The sequence below is a fragment of the Amphimedon queenslandica genome, unplaced genomic scaffold, assembly GCF_000090795.2.
Source record: "Amphimedon queenslandica unplaced genomic scaffold, v1.1 AMPQUscaffold_13512, whole genome shotgun sequence".
Taxonomy (NCBI): Eukaryota; Metazoa; Porifera; class Demospongiae; order Haplosclerida; family Niphatidae; genus Amphimedon; species Amphimedon queenslandica.
The window spans coordinates 500,655-522,469 of NW_003546252.1; the positions used below are offsets into that span (position 1 = coordinate 500,655).

At 34.8% G+C, this 21,815-nt stretch overlaps 3 protein-coding genes across 3 annotated transcripts in view; 2 read left to right on the forward strand and 1 right to left on the reverse strand.

Moving 5' to 3' along the window:
* Positions 1–199: 199 nt before the first annotated feature.
* On the reverse strand, positions 200–2,848 carry LOC100638288 (arfaptin-2-like). The gene is made up of 3 exons (XM_003383308.3): positions 2,024–2,848; positions 874–993; positions 200–717 (listed from the first exon to the last, which is right to left on the reverse strand). Exons 1-3 carry the CDS (start codon positions 2,792–2,794, stop codon positions 487–489), a joined length of 1,122 nt encoding a protein of 373 aa, XP_003383356.1. The 5' UTR covers positions 2,795–2,848; the 3' UTR covers positions 200–486.
* Positions 2,849–3,094: 246 nt separating this feature from the next.
* On the forward strand, positions 3,095–16,792 carry LOC100640949 (tyrosine-protein kinase TXK-like). The gene is made up of 17 exons (XM_003383326.3): positions 3,095–3,555; positions 6,130–6,304; positions 9,002–9,564; positions 10,407–10,564; positions 11,177–11,233; positions 11,589–11,643; positions 11,698–11,762; positions 11,898–12,022; positions 12,091–12,162; positions 12,948–13,015; positions 13,206–13,312; positions 13,818–13,906; positions 13,991–14,121; positions 14,662–14,845; positions 15,496–15,572; positions 15,679–15,759; positions 16,335–16,792. The coding sequence occupies exons 1-17, from the start codon at positions 3,394–3,396 to the stop codon at positions 16,419–16,421; spliced, it is 2,256 nt and encodes a 751-aa protein (XP_003383374.2). The 5' UTR covers positions 3,095–3,393; the 3' UTR covers positions 16,422–16,792.
* Positions 16,793–17,528: 736 nt separating this feature from the next.
* LOC109588045 (uncharacterized) overlaps positions 17,529–21,815 on the forward strand; it is an 8,915-nt gene continuing 4,628 nt past the window's right edge. The window contains exons 1-5 of the mRNA XM_020004241.1: positions 17,529–17,659; positions 18,199–18,260; positions 18,320–18,506; positions 18,561–19,463; positions 19,549–21,811. Of these exons, the coding sequence (XP_019859800.1) occupies positions 18,237–18,260; positions 18,320–18,506; positions 18,561–19,463; positions 19,549–21,811 (3,377 nt within the window). The 5' untranslated portion in view covers positions 17,529–17,659; positions 18,199–18,236. The remainder of the gene's footprint in view (positions 17,660–18,198; positions 18,261–18,319; positions 18,507–18,560; positions 19,464–19,548; positions 21,812–21,815) is intronic.

A 21,815-nucleotide genomic window follows, 5' to 3' on the forward strand; every position in this document is an offset into this window, starting at 1 on the left:
TTGTGTATCTACTAACAGTCTAACAGTACATCACCTCTTACAATGACATTGTGTGACAATTAAATTATTGAAGCTTCCTCCTTTTTCTTTGATGATATAATTTTTGAGACTGTTTATTTTTAATCTATAAGTTGACTAACAGTATATGATCATCCATGAGTGTAATTAATTTCACTACTTTAAAATTAATTCACAATAATTTTTACTATTAATGATCATTATAAAAATGAAGTACAATTAAGGTTTGTTTGATATGCCAAAAAAGGTATAATTATTATTAAAAAATTATTTATTATTAATAGCAACCTGGAAGAGGACAGCAATTGAAAACCTATTGAAAAAAGCAGTGTACATGTATGTGTACAATCATTGCCTAAAACATTAAAATTTATGGTAGCAAATTAAGAAGCAATATTACAGTATTAATTATGTTGAATGAAAAGTTTTGAAAACACAATGAGGAATAAGATGACCATGGAGTGTTATTCAGGTGCTGTTGAGCTGCCTACGTGTTGCCTTGCTACTATCAGGCTCAGCAGACTCTTGCTGAGACTCGGACAATTCCTCCAGCCAGGCCGGGGGATCATTCGTGAATACGTTGTCTCGAAGCCTTTCACGGAATTCCTCCATAATGTTTTCCATTGTTTCGTTACTGCCTGAGAAATAGGCAGCAAAACCATTATTGAGCAATACCAAATGCTTCTGCATCACTTTAAGCTAAGAGGGAGAGAGAAGAGAGGTAGGGAAAGAGTAGAAAAGAAAAGAGAATAATTTCAGTATATCACAACCAAAAAGTTTTTGTGTGACAATTAAGTGATAAAACCTCATACAATATTCAAGATTATCCATCAATTGAACAAGAGAAAGACTTACTCTGTTCTCATCGAGAAGCTTCAATTTGATGTCCAAGTCTTTTCTCAGCTGATCATAACGGACTCTGTGCTTATCGTACTGCTCTTGAAGAGCTGTAACTTTAGCAGCAGCCGAGGCTGACTATAAGATAAAATAATAAACTGAATTAAATAATCAATGAAACAATACATGTACATGTACAATCACAAACTGGCTCACAAAATGAAACAAGGATGTTGAATAATTTTATTGTATTTATTTAAGGTACAGGTACATGTACTTACACTGGGCAATCATAACAGAGATATCATCTAGCCACCAGTGTAATAATTATTGCAAGAATATCAATCACCGATGTACGTACATTGTACATGTAGCTACCATGTATTATGCTGATATTGAGTTCATTTGTAATTGCATTTAAAGGACTATAACTCAATAACAATCATAAACTGAAGATACTCATTTACAATTAATGAAGCCACATTTTAACTGAAATGAAACTGCAGGCTACATTATAGTGAACTAATTACATTTATACAAGAACATATCATTATTACACACAACATATACACACACAAACAATACCCAAAGTATAATAAGGTAACCCTTTCCAAGATTATTTGTGTCTGAATTAATGTTCACATATCAATGTACATGTACATGTAGCATTACAGTCTGTCGTAATTCTTCCAAGACGGTAATGTTTGAAACAAAAAGATTATAATATGAAAAGAGCAACAATGAAACACTACCAGACACTCACTGATGCCAATTAACCACAATACCAATCAAGAAGCTATCAATAATCATTCATTCAATGGAGGTCACAAATACTCTCATAATAGTACAACACACTTCCCATTTGGAGTACAGCATACATGTACATGTATAAGTATGTACAGTGTATGTGTTCAAAATACAGTGAGCATGTATAGGTCTAAACTAAATAGGCGAGCTACAATGTATAGTTAAATCTGGAACAGGCTGTAACAAACAGCAAACTAAACCAAATTGTATCATTACAACAAGTGCATTTGATGCCCTCAAATACATGTACCCCTTCTTATTATAACAAAGCTGATATTCTTCAACCACAAGCACAGACATGTACATGTAAACACAGTGACAATGTACACATACATGTACATGTATACGACAGAACACTCACTTGATTGACAGATGCTACTTTTTGGGCAGCTTCAAGGTCAGTCCTGTAAGCATCATGAAGGAGTCTCACACTCTCATAAGACTTAGCTGTAGTCAGTGTGTCCTCTATCGCCTTAGAAGACACGGTGTAAACATTGGCAATGAAGTAATTCATGGCTGCTAATAGCTTCTTCCCATTGTGTGCCAATCTCTTTTGTGTAATTGAGTTAAACGTGAACTCTGTGTGGAGCTCAGGGCACCGGACGCTTAGAAACCCGAAATGCTCAGCAAGAGAAGTCTGAGTGTTTAAGAAACTCTCCATGTGGAAGCGAAGCTGCCCCATGAGTGACGTGAGGTTGTTGTATTTCTTTTGCGTGTCACGTATGGCAGCCACTCTTGCTTCAAGGTCAGGGTCAACTGTCCTTGTTGCACGGCCAAACTGCTCAGAGAGAACCTGGCGAGTCATTTTCATGTGAGTGATGCTCCAGTCCTTAATAGATGAGGTGGTCTCTGAGATTGAACGGGTTTGCTTCTTATGCTGTCTCGTTCCCTCTGGCCCAGACACAAAGACAGGACCAGTGGCTCCCCCAGTAGGAGCAGTAGGAGCTCCTCCCCCTCCTTTTGAAGGAGGCTCATCTTGATCAGAATCCTCCTCTTCCTCCTCCTCTCTCTGGAAACTGAGTACAGGAGCTCTCCCTCCGTCGCTCTCTAGGGCTGAAGAGTCCAAATCAACTGTTTCAAGAGTAGGGGCCTCTTCTTCCCCTCCATTTAGACCGTTTACTTCATCTGCCATTGTCCCTGCTAGAAGTTGTTGTGTAGTGTATGGGCGTGGCAAAGCACATGTTCAATCAAATCACGTGATAAGAGAGGGTGGATGGATTTAGATTATGCTTTATTAATCATTAGAGAATATACCTCAGAGTATACAGGAATAATATTCTAATATCTATGATCTAATTTACTCTGTTATTGTGCCTTTATTGTAAAAATAATTATGTCTGCATGCAACTATCTTTAACAGATTCTAATAATTTTGTGTGGTAGACTCTAGTTCAGAAAACAAATCACGTGATCCTTTTAATTGAACGAATTGAAAGTATGTGGCGAGTATATACGGTACTTCTAAATCAGAAAGACAACAAGAAAGTGGTACTGAAAGATTTGCTCAAAGACCAGCCATTGTAAGTGAGAGAGAGTTCCCTACTGGTAGTCCTTGAGCTAGGACATACATCAGCAATCTAGCCTGTGCCCTTGTCCTAGCAGTGAAGAGAAAAATACTTGGCAGTTCCGTGTTATTCCGGCAGAAACTCGGGCAGAAAGGAAGAGGGAGTGTGAAGAAGACTCACAGATAGGAAACTCGAGGAGACCGTAGCTACTGGAAAGGCAGGTCCAATGATGCCTGTTAATCATCAATCTGGTGCTGATGTTGAGCTCAAGGTGGATTACATGGTGAAGAGATCACAGGGGAAATCAGCACTGGGAGCAACAAACTTTAAGAAGAGAGTTTTTGTACTGACAAATAATAAGCTATCATACTATGATGGAAACCTTGAGGTGAGGATTGAATAATGAATTTAAGTTGTGTGGAGAGAGAGAGAGAGATTGCAAAGACAATAGGAAGTGTAACAAGAAGTACGGAATAGTGTCAATCATAAATGCTTATGTTGTTACATGTACATGTACGTACATTTTGTAATTACGTTATACATGTATTTATACTCGTATATGCTCGTATATAAAACAATCTTGTACTGATTCTTTATGCAGTAATGTTAAAGCTATTTCTGTCATCTTCCCTGCGCTATATATGTACATATACATGTACTTGATTAATGACCTTATTTCACATTGCCTTTGCCTTATTTGATACATGGGGATAGATAGAGGGCTTTCCTGTGACTACCCTCTTTTGTTTTGAATTATATATGTACATATATGTATGTGATTGTCTACTGTCAGTTGACTGCTTACTGCTGGCACTGTATGTCTTTAACAATTAATAATCATTAAAATTATACATATGGATGGCCTTTGTGTATATGTATATTAGGGTCAGTTTTTTTAACTTTGTTGCATGCATATGTACATGTACTATTTATGATTATATGGTGTGGAACGAGAGGGTTTATGAGTAGAAGAAGGACAGAAAGAGTGATAGGAATTTATTGAGTAAGTGGGGGAGGATTGGACTTCACTTTTGAATAATGGTATATCCTATTTCTTGTGATAGTGTTAATTTTGTAGTGTATAGAATAAGTCATTGTACACTGTTATGCTCTAAATGCTGTATATTTTTGATTACACAATGTCCATATGCATGTACATATACATGTACTTGTGATTTGATTTGCTTTTAATCAATCTATCAGCACTTCTCTCACTAGCAAGCCCTTTTAAAATACTTGACATGTACTAAAATCAACAATTCAATGTTAACATCAAATACACAGTCTGCTAACTGTTTATAATTTGTTGCATGGACATACATGTGCATGTACATCTGGTGGCCGTGGGGTCCATGTATAATGGTACATGTACATGTATAATGGTACATGTACACGTGTACATTTCATCAACTCAAAAGGATTGAAAATGGCTCTCACTGTACATATACTAATACACTTTTGTAAACAGTTAGCAATTGTATCAAAATTCTTTATTCTTAGGAATTGTTCTTCTATTCTATACAGGAAATTTGTTTTTGTTCTCTCACTCAAGTTGTGTTTACATGCCGGGCAATTCTATATCCTTGAATGAACTTGTATTTTCATTCCCCTTCCCATCCTCTTCCTCTTCCTCTGATATACATGTAGTGGACTTCCTATTATAAAATATTAGATCATCTCACCTGCATTATGAGTGGACATTTTCATATACACATGTACATGTATGTACAACAATACATGTAGTACAATACATGCATGCACATTGAAATCAAGATGTATTGAGTGCTTGCTAATCATTTACATTGTACATGTACATGCATCTTGTGTGTCCCATCATATACAGTACATTTTTTGTTTGATTATGTTCCTAATGATGCCAAATCACCTTTATTTCTTATAATGTACGTTACATAATGATTGATCGCTTACTAAGTACACACACAAACACACACTTGCAGGTACATGTACATTTATACACGTTTCTTTCATCATCAGTGACATAAGGTATTAATGTTTATAGTTTGTTTTCTTGATGTTTGGTGGCAGCTGCTTACTTGCATAATGCTGTTTATTTTATTTTGTGTGATCTTTATGTAAATCAGTGCTGATCAATTTAAGTCTACTTGTCTAAGGATATCGATGATCAGATGATACAGTGTGCACTTATAATTTCCTTTTGGCACTGTTTTGATATGGAGGGCTATAGGGTATCCACCTAAATGTTCCTATTTTCAACTCATTTTATCATAACTTACACATATTTATATTTTTATTGTTACAAAATGATGATAGCACAGGAAATGATGTAGAGTGTGCATGTACACTGATTGCATAGCAAATACTTTCTAGAATGTTTACTGTTATTATTGGTAATTAGGATGGCATTACTTATCGACTCATCTAGTGTATCCTGCAATTAGAGACTAAGATTAGCATATGGATTTTTAATGAGTATAGTGACATTATGTTTCTATTACCAGTGCAATATTGGTCCTCATTTTAGAGGTGCTCACATTTATGGAGGAAATTTTATACATGTTTGTAGTCCATTGATGTTTTTTTTTTAAAGCTAGAGGGGGAGACTTCCACTGTGCATGTACATGTACGTAATTTAATAGGTGTCTTTGACACTCCAGCAGGTAGTATATACATGTACATCTATATAAATGTATGTGATTTCCAAATTCTGATATGACAGTTTTCATAGATACTAGAAAATTTATAGTTCTCATTCTTTAACTACATGTACATGTATGTATATGTATCCACTTAGGCTCCTATACTGTACAATATATTAGGCTGAACATGTACTTGTGCATGCATAGTGCACACACCCTTAGACTGTTGCTAGTATCTACATGTATGTGTGTTTATAGAATTTTGGGGAAATTTAGCCAGAGTGTGTGTATTATAAATATATTTTTCTCTCCCCTCTTTCTCTCTCGTGCTCTTTTTTTTCCAGAAAAGAGGTGGTCTAAAAGGACAAGTTGATCTCAACAGCGTCAAAGTCATAGAGAAAGTCTCAGACTCGGCCTTTGACAAGCCGTCATTCCAGGTAGTCCATGGTGACCTCACCCTGTATGTCATTGCTGATGATGAAGCACAGAGACACGACTGGCTAGAGCTACTAAGACAATGTGAGTATTGCATGCATGCTTGCTTATACTGGCTAGTACTAATGTAGATGTACATGTATGTGTCTTCTTGGAAAATGTAGTTGCTAATTATGCCATTTATGTGTCCAGTATTGGGACTAGACTAACTGGTTTAGCATTTGGCAGTATTTATTGTTGGGATTGTGGTAGAATTTATACTGAAAGTATACAAATGGATACATCCAGTTTTTATCTACTAAAGTTTCAATTTCTTGCATGTATTTTGATTTTGGTTTTCTCTGCTTATACAGGCTTGCGATATTATTTTCACATGTGTACAGACACTATTGAGATGATGATTTATTTACATGTGCATGTACACACATATCATTTATACATATACTTGTACATGTACATGTAAATACGTATTTGTAGCAGTTACTATACATTTATTGCCCCTGTGGTTCTTGTATGTGTCAATGTGTGTGTTTTTATGTGAATAAACTTACTCAACTCACTTAGAGTGTGGTATTTTGTCATGCTGGTCTGTTCTGTTATGTTTGTTTAGTTATTATAAATTCCTCATTTGACACATGTGCATGTACATTACATGTACTTACATGCATGTACAGTTACCACAGCCATTATCCACCAAATGATAGTCAATCACATTACCAGGATGATGCTAATTGGCACTTGTATTTACATGTATAAACTGTATCCACCTTAATGATGTACATGTTTGAATAAATCATAACCTCAAATAATAAGTGCTAAACCTCAAATTACATACCCCATGCTGGTGTGATGTGTACATGTGTATGTGTCATAGAAATTAACCACTGGATATATTATTATCACACATGTACATGTACATGTACTGTATACATGTACATAAACCCTTAGTTCTGTTTGTATGTACATGTATGTCTTTTTTGAGAAGCCTGGAGACCATTAATGTTTTACATTCTTCTAGTGTTACATGTATTTCCGTTCTCAATATTCACGTACATGCATGTACACAAGGGCATAGCCAGGGGGGCAAATTCCCCTCCCCTTTTCTAAAATCAAGATTAAAAATTAACAAAATAATAAGCTACTTTTGGAAGGAAAAGCTGTTCTACAACTTACATACGTATGAAAGGAAAAGGCTAAATCAGTCCTTCTATAATGCGATTATAAAGCTGAAAAGGTATTTAACGTTGCCTATGATCTTTCTAGAAGTCCGCCATATTAAAAATGGGTGTGGTCATGCCCTAAAAGGGCGTGGTTTTGCAGAATTTTTGTGGCACACTCCGCATAATATTTGCCCCCTCTTTCCAAAATCCTGCCTACACCCCTGGTACATGTACACATAGTTTATTATATAAAGAGCTTTGAACAGTTCTTTTTTTGTGCATTATAACTTGCAAACCTACCCATGTGTCTAATACATGTACATGTACGTGTACATTTAATAGACTTTTAGTGTTCGTGATCATTAAAAATTATTAGCATTGAGCCTACAGTGATTGCATGTTTTGAGGCCATGCAGATATTTATTTAACTTTTGTCTATAGAATGAACTAAAGCTGATAGTTTCCCATATGTTTACATTATGTACAAGTACTTGTGAATTGTTTCACCTTTATGAACACCAATGCCACATGTTTATGCAGTGTAGCTAACGAAGCCCTTTGTAAATTTTTCTATTAAAAAAGAAATCTATTTTCTACATTTTATTTTTGAGTGAAGATAGTGTATATATAGGCATTTGCTTATTATATGCATGTAGTATGTGCATTACATGTACATGTGCGATATTGTACATGTACATGCATGCACCAGAAATGAGGCTAAATCCTGGTTTACATTCGACAAAATGGTCAAAAAGTGCGTGGGTGATTTGACCTTTTGATGCCAAAACGCTTTGAAGTTGACACAAAATCGGTCAAATTTCAATTTTGCATTCGTTTGCATTGCGTTTTATGGCGAGTGTAAACCAAGCTTTATGCTTACCAAGCTTTATGCTTACTATTACAATACATGTACATATGCATATACATGTATGCATGTCAGTTAAGCTACACATTTTTATTTATTTTGTTGCCACTGTGAGAGCAATAATCATCTCATATTGAATATATACATGCACTGTACATTAGATTGTGTATGTCTGTCTGTACAGTAGTGCTCTGTTGCTTGTTGTTCAGTTTGCCTGTTGGATATTGGTTTTTATGCTGACTGTATGTTATGTGTATTTTAGTGTGTTTTCTATATGACTATGAGCAATAATGCACGATGCTATTTACTTTAGTACTATCAGTTTGTCAATTGACTAGGTTTAATATGTATACAGGCTTAAAAATACATTCACATATAGTACAGTACACAGCGTGTGTATGTATGGTGCTTTCATACTCTGTGTTTGTTTATGCATCATGCTGTTGCTATATTGTTCATTGTATAATTGAATATTATAGAACCATTTAAAGTTATTATTTACCTTTTGATGGTACATAATTGATAAATATCTAATAATGTCTCTTCTACTGGATAAATACATGTACATTATCCAATGATGGTCATTTGGCTATACTTTAATTATTTAATCGCATACATGTACATGTTCATGTACGTATATACATGTAGATTACATGCAACATTGTACATGTGCAGACATGTTTATGTTTATGTGCATGGATGGATGTGTACTGTATTATGCATTTCATTTTCTCATTTCCCCATTTTCTCTTTCAGATTGTAGAAGTAATGGAAAGCTACAAGATTTCTATCACCCAGGTCTCTTTGTTAATAGCAAGTGGTCCTGTTGCGATCATAAGAGCAAGCACTCCACTGGTTGCTCCCCTGCCTTCATCAAGGATGAGCATCAGTTCTCTCAAGGAGCTGCTTCATTTGGTTCCAGCCCCACTAGAGGGTCTGGTAACATTCAACACAAAGCACTGCCCCCCATACCCCCTGATGCTGGTGGGTTTAACGGAAGTGGCCCTGGATATGGTGGACAGGGGTACGGCGGTCAAGGGTATGGCGGACAAGGGTATGGCGGACAGGGGTACGGTGGACAAGGGTATGGTGGACAGGGGTATGGCGGAGGAGGTCATAATGTACATGGTCCTGGTCCGATGGCGAGTGGCCCAGTTTATCCGGCCAGCAGTGGAGGGGGTGGGGGAATCTATCCCCACCAGCCAATGGCTCATGCTAATTCTGGTCATGTGGTTGTGTCTAATACTCACATTCAGAGTGGGGGACATCGAACTGCTCCTTATCAGGATCATAATCTCGCCCCTCCACCCCCAGTATCTGTAAGCATCATGTTCTCATTTAAATTGTTATATTCATCTTACCATGCATGTACATGTACATGTAGCTCCAAATTTTGTTGCATATAAAGCTTGGCGTTTTCATTAGTACAAATGTACATGTATGTTGTTGACGAATAAATTGAATTATAGCATCATGTGCTGTGTACTGATCTATATGTACATGTACATGTATACATGATATCAAGAGTCCATGGACTCTTAATGACATGTACTTTATCTATGAAATATTTATTTTTTGTTATTTTTTGTTTTTTTTCTAAAGTGAATTACTTTTAAATAGCAAACTATTATGGCCTATTATATTCAGTATTTATTTTTATTATACTACACGTAGTAGTCTAGTAGTACTTGAGATACACTGTAACCTCAGCTGGTCTTACTGTCATTACCTTCCTTCATGTTGTCACTCTCTGCCTTCCTTTTATTTAATACACCGTATAGTGCTAAAGCAAAACATTTGTGGTTTTAGCACATTAGCATGCAACTACAAAATTAAAGCTCTGCTAAAATTAATATTAAATGCCTATTAAAAGTGTGGCCCTGACACGTGAATCTGTGAAAGTTATTTCTGCGGAAAAAATCATTTTTGTAAATCTGTGAAGTTTTGCTGCTTTAAAGAAAAGCACTATACTGTAATAATAGAGTAGAGAGAAATGCAGCAAAAGTTGGAACTCATTGAGCCCACCCTACATGTTTAGTTGTATTTTGTTATTCTACTCAAGTTTTATGACATGTACATCTTGTATTTTTATTTGCACCATTCACTGTACATTATACAAGTTTTTTTGCTATTGGCTATTACTTATTTGTGTATTAATTAGAAAACCAGACCAAGCAGTACAAAGCCAAGCTTCGAAGTGATGGCAATGTATGACTATCCTGGTATAGAGAAAGGTGACCTTCCATTGTGTAAAGGACAGAAAGTTGTCATATTTGATAATTCCAGAGATCATTGGTGGAGAGCTAGAGATGACAGAGGGTAAGATTGATACTGTCATATGCCAATGAGTTCATTTTGTAGCTTTTATTTTTGTTTTCTCATTAATTCATGTACATGTACAAGTAGGAACTACTGTTTTATGTACATGTACTATTAGGCTGTGATACTCCTCCAGTGATTGTTTTGACACACCACCTTACACCTTGTGTATTTATTCCCTCTGTACTAATTAAAATTTACAAATGTTTATTTAGCATCTTGAATTTTAGATTAGTGTGTTAATTAGGTAAGTTAAATGTGCACAAGTACTGTATATACACTATAAGTTACCTCCCATATCATACCACTCCCCCCCATACACCCACTCTTGAACACATTGAGGTCAGGGGTCAGTGCAGGCCTTACAGACATTTTAGATCCATACACCCATAGGTGTGCTTTATTATTACTGTGGGAGCTTATTTTCTGCCTAATTCATTATATTCAACCATCAGAAAATATACATGTTCATTTTTAGTGTTTTTTGCACATAAATCGTAATTCCTACAAGTATTTTGTATGTACTGTACATGTACGATACATGTAAATTTATTAATTGCATGTATTATCTATTGTAAATTTATGTCATTTATTTATTTATTATTATTTTAGAAATGAAGGGTTTGTTCCTAGTAATTATGTTAAGAAGGTTGGATTAGAGAGTGAAGAGTAAGTTCCATTCATCAATTCATTCATGATTCTTATTCATTGTACAAAGAAATGAGTGTGATTGCAATGAGTAATCATTTTTTAGGGTTAACATTTTATAATTTGAATGCATGTACGTGTACATGTATTTTCAAGGGTTAGAAATTTTGCAAATTGATCAAAATAATGTGTGAAACGTGTAAATTAATATCTGAAAAATTGCTGTGTAAAATTTTGTGCACAAACTCTGGGTGAGGTCAGTGTTTGGAATGTACATGTAGAAAGGAGGGTACACTCTACATGGGAATTGGCCACTTACATGTACATGTACATGTAGTTACATGTATAATATTAATTATTTATTATTATTCTTTAGTTGGTTCTTCCCTACATTATCACGTGCCAGAGCTGAGAATATACTCAAGCAAGAGGTAAGCAGTATTACCTTATAAGGGCTAGCTGACACTACATCTCTCTCACTGTAGAATAAAGAGGGAGCTTTTGTTGTTAGAAATTCCAGTCGAGATAACATGTATACCCTATCGATATGGTATGTGTACTATAATATTGGTCACTATTTATAAAATACTGTTTTTGGGACTTTGTACATATATATAACATTCATAGCATAGTGCATTCTTTATTCTTTTCGTTGTTCATCCCTCCTCTCTCTCTCTCTCATTAGTCATGAAGGTCAAGTCAGACATTATCACATTAAAGATGACGAGGAGAAGAAATACTTTATATCAGAGAAACATCGTTTCCCAACAATTACAGAACTTATCGAATATCACAAACTAAATGGAGGAGGTCAGTCTCATTTTGAAATCATAATAATATTTTTATTGCATGTACTTTGTGTATAATTCGTGTTATAGGTTTAGTTACTAGATTGAGACGGCCTCCTACTCAGTTAGTGCCTAATCAACCAGTCCTCTCATCTGCTTTTGGTAAGTTAATTGTGATGCATGTACAGTACAGTGCGAAAAAAAGATAAGTAGCTACTCTACTTTTGCGTAGGTAGTTCGCTACTCCTTCGTTGCGCATGCGCAAACCCACCAGTGGTAGTAGTGCACGTGGTCAGCAGCAGGACAGTAGCTCGACGGTGAATCGGGCAAAAAGCCTCCTAAACAGCCTTCTAACAGCAAAGAGCAGCAATAGAGATGAACTTGGAGAGCACAGACAGCCAAGAGAAGCATCCACAAGTCATTTGAGAGCCTCTAGAGTGCGTGAGCGCTTGCTACTACAGAACATGTGACTGGGCGGTACCGCAGTACTTCCTGGGCATAGCGCAGCGAAGAGTAACGAAGTAAATTACTACCTACGCACTACCTGCGTACTACTGTTGCTACTTATCCTTTTTTTCGCCTTCTACTGTACATATACTGTGTTTGACTGCACATGTATTGTATAAACCATTAATGGTACATTATTATGTATTGCTAATGTGTGTTCATGTACGTGTTGTAATTGTTTTATATTTAGAATTTTTTAATTTTTAAAGTTGCTCCGATTGCCATATTGTACATGCATGTACATGTACATGTACACTGTGTACATTTACATGTATGTCAGTTCATGAAGCATATCACTTAACATGAAACCCTGCATGTATAATTATTGTATTTATTGGCAGAAGTTAATGGCATACATACTGTGTGTACATGTACATGTAATTTGAAAAATAATCATTTGAAATTTCACAACTTTCTCCTCTTTATTCATTCTGTTACAGACACTAAGTGGCAAATTGATAAATCTGAGCTGTCATTAGGTAAAGAGCTAGGCAGTGGACAGTTTGGAGTAAGTATATCATACATGTACAGTACATGTACATGTATTATACCTTTACATGCATCTTTGTACATGTACATGTATGTACATGTAATGCCTTCATTTTATGTTGATGTACACAATTTTTCTACTTTTAATCTGTTTTTTATACCACTGCCAAATTAATAATTTTTTATATTTTTGTGTTCTTTTCATTCAGAGGGTAGTAGCAGGTCAATGGCGTAATAAAGTTGATGTTGCTATTAAGATGATGAAGGAAGGTGCAATGAATGAAGATGACTTCATTGAAGAGGCAAAAGTGATGCAGTGAGTTTTGTTGACAATTTTTGTGTAATATATTAAGAGTTTTTGGTGATGCATTGTACATATAATCACAGTATGTCTTGTACAATATACAAGTACATGTATGTGTGTATAAATAATAGTGAAAAGAATTGTCAATTATATTTTACATGTAATACCGTATACGCCATATACATGTTTTTACGGAGATTAAATTTCATGATTTTTGTGCTTTGGAAAAATTTGAAGAACTAAAATCCACAAAATAGTGTGCTGATTATAGTAGGTGTGGTATTTACATTGAAATTGCGAAATTTTTATTCGAGAATACAAAAAAGCAGCCAAGTCACGAAATTTTATACCCACGAATATATGGTGTATACGGTAGTACATCTTTTAGGAACTGCAATTGAACAAACTTTTTCTATAATTTTTATTTTCAAATACTGTACATGTGTACGTGTAGTTGTTAGATATTGTGCTTTGCATCATGCCACCATTATTGACAGCCTTCATTTTTTGTTCGCAGGAAATTCCAGCATGATAATTTAGTAAAGTTATATGGAGTGTGCATCAAACAAGGAGCAGTGTATATCATCACTGAACTAATGGTTAATGGTAAGGCCACACTATTGAATGAAAATTAAAAATTATCTCTTTTTTGTCTTCTCAACATTCTCTGTCACCTCTTTTCTTTTTTAGGCTGTCTGCTCCAGTATCTTCGTAATAATAAACATTTAGTAGAAAAGACAGACATTATACTTGACATGGCTATACAGATTTGTGCTGCTATGAAGTTTTTAGAACAGTCTGGCTTCATACACAGAGATTTGGTAAGTAAAAAAAGACCTACTTTTTGTGTACGAGATTATACATGCACATTTACATGTACATGTATGTAGTTGCTGCTTTTTTAAAAAGCATCCACATGGTAAATTGTATGTTACCTACTTACCTCATAATTAGCTCAAGACAGATCCATGCACATTGTGTGTATTTGCCTTTTTTGTTGCTTATTTTACAAATACAATGTACATTGTACATGTACTTTGTATGTTATCATAGTACTTGTAATTGTAATTTGATGCTTTCATGTACATGTACATATGATTATAAAGTGTAAAGAGAAACAGAGCATTAATTTACAACTTGTAAATGTACATGTACTTGTACATGTAATTGGATTCACAAAATTATTATTTAACAATTTTCTAATTTTACAACTTTTACATGTACACGTACATGTAATTGCATTCACAAAATTATTATTTAACAATTTGCTAATTTACAACTTTTACATGTACACGTACATGTAATTGCATTCACAAAATTATTATACTTGCTACTCCTTTATATTGTGTTCATATACACAGGCTGCTAGGAATTGTCTGGTTGGTGACAGGAATATTGTTAAAGTCGGTGACTTTGGTTTAGCAAGGTTTGTGACTGATGATGAGTACACAGCCTCTGAGGGTACCAAGTTCCCCATCAAATGGGCAGCTCCTGAAGTCATCACTCATGCTAGATTTAGCAGCAAATCAGACGTTTGGTCTTACGGTAAGTTATTATTTGTCTTGTGATTTTATTTATTTTTCCTCCTGTAAGTAAACCTCAACCTCTGTGGCCTATACTGTTGATAATAATGTGCATAGTATATACTGTAGTTTTGGGGTTGAATATTTTCCCATGCATATTCAATGATGCATGTACAGTGTATATTCAACCATATAGTGTACACATTAACTAGCTGTTATCCTGTGGTTTTGTTTATTTTTCTACACATATCCTCTGTAGTCTAAGCTTGTGTACCAGTTTAGAATTAGAATAAACCCTATTATTGTATTTGACTAAGCAAAATGTAACTGAATGTACAAAGGCTTCCTGGCATAGTCCTCATGCAGCTTCTTGTCAGTGGATTAATTGTCAAGTTGTTCAAAGTTGTGCCAAAGACCCCATACTATACAGGGTATTTTGACAAGAATCACAAGGAGAGAATTCTTTAATTTTTATATTTTTCTTTGCATATACAAATTTTTATGTTGTCTAGAAAATTTGAGCTGACTTTGATCAAACTTGAATTTTTTATAAATTTTTAAAGTTGCTCCAATCGACATGTACTGTCTTGTCAGCTCCACTTAGCATGCTTTGTGGGAAACCCTGCATGTACTTGTACATGTTCATGTGCTTACATTTATTTTTGTCATTAGGTATTTTGTTGTGGGAGTTGTGGAGTGGTGGTAAAACTCCTTACCCAGCCTTTACTAATCCTCAAGTATTAGATGAAGTAAGTGTATATTTTTATCTAACTACATGTACATTCTTTACTCATCCACACTTTTTCTTTCTCTTTCTCCTCCTTATCCTTATATTTTTTACTTGTTCTCCTTTAGGTTTTAAGAGGATATCGATTAGAAAACCCTAAATTATGTCCTCCTGAAGTTTATGATTTAATGAAAAAGAGTTGGCAGGCGGTATGTTACCCATTACATGTACAGACAATGTGTGTGCTGCTTTATTATACAGTAGCTTCAATGTTTAGTTAAAAGTGGATGTACATGTAAATGTACTGCTAATTTTTTCGGTTTCTTTCATTTGTATTATTTGTATTTAAAAAGTATCATCATGGTTTACAAAAGCTGCTTCTACGTTTGTAATTGTAGTAGAGTACAATTGGCATTGTCTATAGAACAGGAGCACCAATGTTTTTTTAACTTAAGAAATTTGGCTCACGGCATTGGAACATACCAATACATGGTTGTACAAATACAGTACAGCAATTTGCCCATCAATTATATTACATGTATAAAGTAATAGTACATGTACGATTAGATTTATTTTTGGAATATTTTATATTACCATTGGCGATACCTTATGTGTGGAAATTTTTGTAATTTCACAATTGTTAATTGAGTACATGTACATGTAGATATTAGTAGAATTGCATGAAGTGAAATATTATGCACATGATCAGGCAATACATAATCTATTATAGATGAGTGTAATAGTACAATACTATGATTCATTGCTATTCATTACTATCTTTTAGAATCCTGAAGATCGGCCATCATTTGCTGTCCTCTCTGATTCTCTCAAAGCCATGGTAGGAGATGACTATAGTGATGCAGTGGACTAATCGTTCGCCTCAGAATAAATTAATTTTTATTTTATGTGTATTCTGTCTTTTCTTCTCTCTTGTCTCCTTCATTATGAAGTATTGTAGTGTCTTGCATTTATGTTGTCTCCTTGTGTATGATAATGTGTTGTCACTGTATTATGTACCTGTGTGTATGTATCATGTGTAGCCTATTTTATGTGAAGCCATTGTAAGAAGCTTTTTAACGTTTTTTTTTGTTGTGACCGACTGACTGACTGGGAAATCAATTTTTAGTTTGTTTCTCTTTTGTTTTTAGACACATTTTTTCATATAATTTTTTTTGTTGTGTTATTTTTGGTTATTTTTAATAATTATATAGTATTTTTAAGGCAAAAAAGTTGAAATTAAGAGGAGTGAGGCATGTGGGGAATGAGAAAAATAATAGTAGGGGAGGGGCTGCCCTCTTGAAAATTTAACTGCCTAGCTCATCTCCAAGCAGTCCACAGAACTAAAGAATGTCAGAGAATGGCTTCTATACACTATAATGCCAAGAGTAGACTACTCTTGGCACTATAGTGTATAGAAGCCATTCTCTGCTGAGTAGATACAACCCTTATGTACTCTTGGTAGTATGGTAGTGCTGATGAGAATGTTGTTTTTCAAATGCAGGTAAGCAATGCCATAAATATTTCTTATTGGTATTTGCTAGATCTAAAATTATTTTGTAGATATATATTTAAAATTTTTTAAGGGCTAGATATAAGTGGGTGCATACATGTGTCACATGATCAAAATTATTAGTCAAAATTATTGTTAGTGCCTTTGGTTTTGGCCAAATTTCAACAAAAATGACTAAAAGAGGATTCTTCATTTTTATAATTGTTTGGTATTTATTGAGGTACGTATTTATGTTCTTATGTCGTGTAAAAAATTTGAGCTGATTCCTATCTAAATTGGAATTTTTACGCATTTTTAAAGTTCCCTAAATGTTATGCACTGTTATTATGTTAGCTAATGAAGCATCACTTAACACACTTTGTGGGAAACCCTTAGCCACACTCTTTATTTTTAAGAAGTAGCATAAATCGATTACAATGATAGCATATTTTATTTCACTTTTAATGTTAAAAGGTTATGTCTACTTGTGGTATGGTGGGTGTTTTCTTCCTGTTCATTGTGCTATGTCATCTTGTTGAGTCAGCATTTAATAGCTCTGGTTAGAATTAGAAATCTCAGAATTTGATTGTTCTCTTGTTCCTTTAAGAATACTATACAAGGTAAGTTTTTCAAGACATAAGTTGGTGTCTTGGTGACACTATGTAACATTTGATGTAGCAAATTACAGTGAAATGTATTCATTATTGGTCTACATAGAAATTTAAAGTTAGTATCAGCATGGATCAGATGTGATCATTAACAATAGTGTATATAAAGCTGATTTAAGCCAATTATTTTATAGGCTAATAAAATTACCAAAATTCATTTCAAAATTTTGAGCTTGGGCAGCAAGACAACAATATTTTCTAACTTTTGATGCTTCTCAAGCACCTTTAAAAGTCTTTATAAGATGTAGCCACTAGCCAGAAAAGAAATAAATGTCAAAAATCATAGTATGTGATATTCTTTACTGCTTGAAAATTCCTCATAAGTAAGAGGTATTGTGTTATTTAAATTCTTTTTTAAAATTTGGTGAATTTCATATGAACTGTCAATGAATCTACCTTGTATCACTAATGAATACTGTTGTACTCTTCTCTTACATTATGAATATTCTCTTCTTGAAATAACACCAATGTGTTTCCTGTTTATATTATAGGGCTACTGTCTCTGTTACTGAGTCATTCTTTCTCTGCTATGGATTCTACTGCAGATTTAAAGGTATATGGCTTCTGTTTGGCTTCTGTCTGGCAATAGCTATTATTGTTCTCCTCTTATAGAAAGCAAGGTGTTGTGAGTACTGGGCTGATCTGTTAGAAAGGCTTGCAGCAAAGGAAGCAGCAAGGGATGTTAGTATGGTATGGGATGTCTCTCAACAACTTTATGAGGAAGCCGTCAGTATATTTTGCAAAGATTTAAAAACTTCTGATGTTTTAGTGAAAACAGTAATTCTTTCTTTGAGCCATGGTATGTGAGTAATAATTGTAATTTTGCTATTATTTATCTTAAAATTGATCATAGGTTTGATTCACCTAATCCCTGAGGATTGTTTTCAGATTTTTGATGCCTCTTGTATTTTCCATTCATTAAAGTACAATCTTCCTTCATTGGATGCTCCACTAAAGGAAGATGTTATCAGGTTCTTTATCAGCAAATGCAAGCCCTTGAGAACTGCAATAATAGAAGGAAAGACTTTACCAGAGTCTCGAAAGTGGCTTTATCAAGAAGGCGTGTTGTCCCCAATAATATATCGCTGGTTATTGTTTCGCCGTGACATGATTACGCCAACTTTATCTTTACTTGAGTTATACATTGATGATGAACAATATGAAATTGTTACTGCTCTCCTTGAGCATCTGCCACCTTCAAAGTCAAATGCTTTTCAAAAATTGATTAAATTTGCTTGTAAGAGTAATAAACCAAAGATCGCTTTATTGTTGCTCGAAAAGATGAAATCCTTCCCAATTAATTTTTTGCAGAATTTTATAAAGTGGTGTGACGAGGAGCAGTTGAAGGAGCATCTTCATGCCTTGAGTCCTGAAAAGAAAGGAGAGTTTTTACACTTTTGTTTCTGTAGTCCCAAACCTGAAACAAGACAAAGAAGTATCATTGCCACTGCTATCTTGGAGTCTGGAAACATAGATCCTACAAAAATCAACCTTGCTGAAATCCTCAAATTTTTTAATTATCTCATTTCCTCCGATTTATCATTTTTGAAAAAACTTCTTGATATAGATGTTTCTCTTGATTTTAATCTTCGGACAATTTTTGATGATTTTAAGAACAAGGAAAAAAAAATTGAGTGTGTTAAACTAGCCTGTATTTTGCTAGAAAATGGAGCAAGTATTGATGGCTTAGAAGTTGCTTACAGTGGGAAAGGTGGGACTGTTGTTCATGCTGCTACAGAGTTAGCTCTTCAAACAAGTAGGTCTTATTAATTAGTATGCATGCACATAGAATGACCATGTATATGCTATTAAAAATGAAACTTAATATTTTTTCTTGTTAGGCTGCTTTCAAATTTTAAAGTTGACTTGTGATAAGGTTGAAGATATAAGCAGCTGCCTTTATGATGAAAGGAAGATGACTCCATTACACATTGCAATGAAACAAACAGAATGTAGTCCAGTTTCCTTGGAAATATGCAAATACCTTTGTCATGAGATTAAGATTGATTCCTGTCTTAAAGATTGCAATGGTAAGATAGCAGAAGATTACTGTAGAAATGAGATAGATGAACGGCTCATGATCATCAACGAAGCAAAGTACTCCCATCCTCTTGCTTTGGAAGAGGTACAGAAAGAGAAAATATTAGAAAAACCAGCGAAAAAGGTTTGTCCAAAAAAGGAAAGAGACAAAGAAGTTTTGCCAAAACTCAAAACAGAGCAGACTCCATGCCAACAAACAAATAATAACCCGAGCCAACAAACAAATAATAGCCCAAGCACTGTGATATTATCACCACCACCAATATCTGAACATGATTGTATTATCGAAGGATCTGGTGATGATGTCTTCAAGCATCTCATGCAGGATTTATTGAGCCAAGATGAGACTTATTTTGTGTACAAAAGCAAGAGGCAAGGGGCTGGTGCAACCTTGGAAAATGAGGTAGACAGTGAAGATGAAAGGAAGGAAGACACTGAAATTCAACTTGAGCCTGAAATGGAAATGAAATATGATGTATTTTGTTCACCTCGGGTTAAAACTTTTATTGAAACTGGTGACCCCAAATTAGTTAGTCGTGTTATAAGTACCATGAAAAGGCTTGCCTGTGGTGAGACCAGTGTCAGACTTGGGAGAAAGATGCATTCAAAAATAACAGATACAATTTTTCATGGAAATGTTGATTCAGCGAAAAGGGTTATTTGGCACAGGACAGTTTCGTATTCTCCCATTAGTAGAAGACACTGCGAGATACTGGTTCTGTTAGATGTAGTATTGGATCACAAAAAGTTGAACAAAGCTGTGAAAAATGCAGAAAATTGGATCAAACGAGGCGAAGAAGAAGGAGGAAAGTATGCAGTGAAGCTCACATCAGAAGGTACTCCATCATTTTATGAAGAATCTGATGATTGTGATTCATCAGAAACAGTCCCATTAATGATGAAAGATGATTATGGGGCAGTGCCAATTTATTCTTTACCAGAATATGCTCTACAGGCCATCAGAGCTGGAATATCCAGGAGATTAGGTCTCCCTTTAAAATTATCTCGTGAAGAGCATGAAATTGTTTATTTGCATGATGATGAGAAAACTATTGTGAATTTGTCATACCAGAAAGGTACAATTTTAGTTGTTGGACGGTCTGGAACTGGCAAGACAACTTGTTGCCTTTCACGTATGTGGGAAGAGTTTCGTCTTTACTGGGAAGTAGTTAATGACAGCAATGATCCAATTATCCCTCGTTCAATAAAGCTTCAAGCAGAAGTTAAAATGGACCCTGAAAAAATAGAAGATGTCCCTGAAACTCAAAAATCAACTGATGGAGAATCAACAGAAAGTTATGAGCCACTGGATTCAAGCAGTAGAGAGCCTTTCGATGAATCAGCAACAGATCAAGAGCAGTCAGCCAATGTTGAACAAATTGTTGATTGTGATCATTTGAATCAAGTTTTTGTAACCAAGAGTCCTTTTCTTTGTCGAGAAGTTAAGCATAGGTTTTTTGATTTAGTCTCAAGTCACAATTTATTGCAGAAGCATAAAGATTTGGAACACAAACTACCAACTTCTTTAAATGATGTAAGTTTCCCTCTCTTTGTCACCTCAAGGGATTTGTTGATGTTAATGGATAGCACCTTACAGGATCGCTCTTTCTTCCATAGAAAGAAAGGAAAGCTTCTTGATAAAATTAAAAATTCTGAACAAGCTTTTAATGAGGAGGACATTGGTTTATTGAATGATACAGATGATGAGGACTCTGACTCAGAAGATGAAAGTGATACTGAATTAGTAGAGGAAAATATTGCTGATGATAACGAATTGATTTCTGAAAAAGAAGTCATAGAAGTCACAGCATCATTATTTCAGAATCTAATTTGGAAAAAGATATCATCAGGGCAAAAGAAAATTGATCCTATTTTAGTATGGCAAGAAATCAAGTCTTTTATTAAAGGTTCTGTTACTGCTCTCAAATCTGAACAGGGCTATCTCTCCAAAGAAGAATACATTTCAATCGGTGAAAAGAAAGCACCAAATTTTTTGGAAAATAGAGAGGACATATATGCATTTTTCTTAGCATATCAGAAGTTTTGCAAGTCTCCAACAAAAAAAGGG

Coding starts and splice junctions, on each gene's coding strand:
- LOC100638288 (XM_003383308.3), bottom strand. CDS start 2,794: ATGGCAGATGAAGTAAACGGTCTAAATGGAGGGGAAGAAGAGGCCCCT. Junction 994..2,023: donor AAGTAGCATCTGTCAATCAA/GTGAGTGTTCTG, acceptor TTTATCTTATAG/TCAGCCTCGGCTGCTGCTAA. Junction 718..873: donor AGCTTCTCGATGAGAACAGA/GTAAGTCTTTCT, acceptor TCTCCCTCTTAG/CTTAAAGTGATGCAGAAGCA.
- LOC100640949 (XM_003383326.3), top strand. CDS start 3,394: ATGATGCCTGTTAATCATCAATCTGGTGCTGATGTTGAGCTCAAGGTG. Junction 11,763..11,897: donor ATGTATACCCTATCGATATG/GTATGTGTACTA, acceptor CTCTCTCATTAG/TCATGAAGGTCAAGTCAGAC. Junction 12,163..12,947: donor AGTCCTCTCATCTGCTTTTG/GTAAGTTAATTG, acceptor ATTCTGTTACAG/ACACTAAGTGGCAAATTGAT.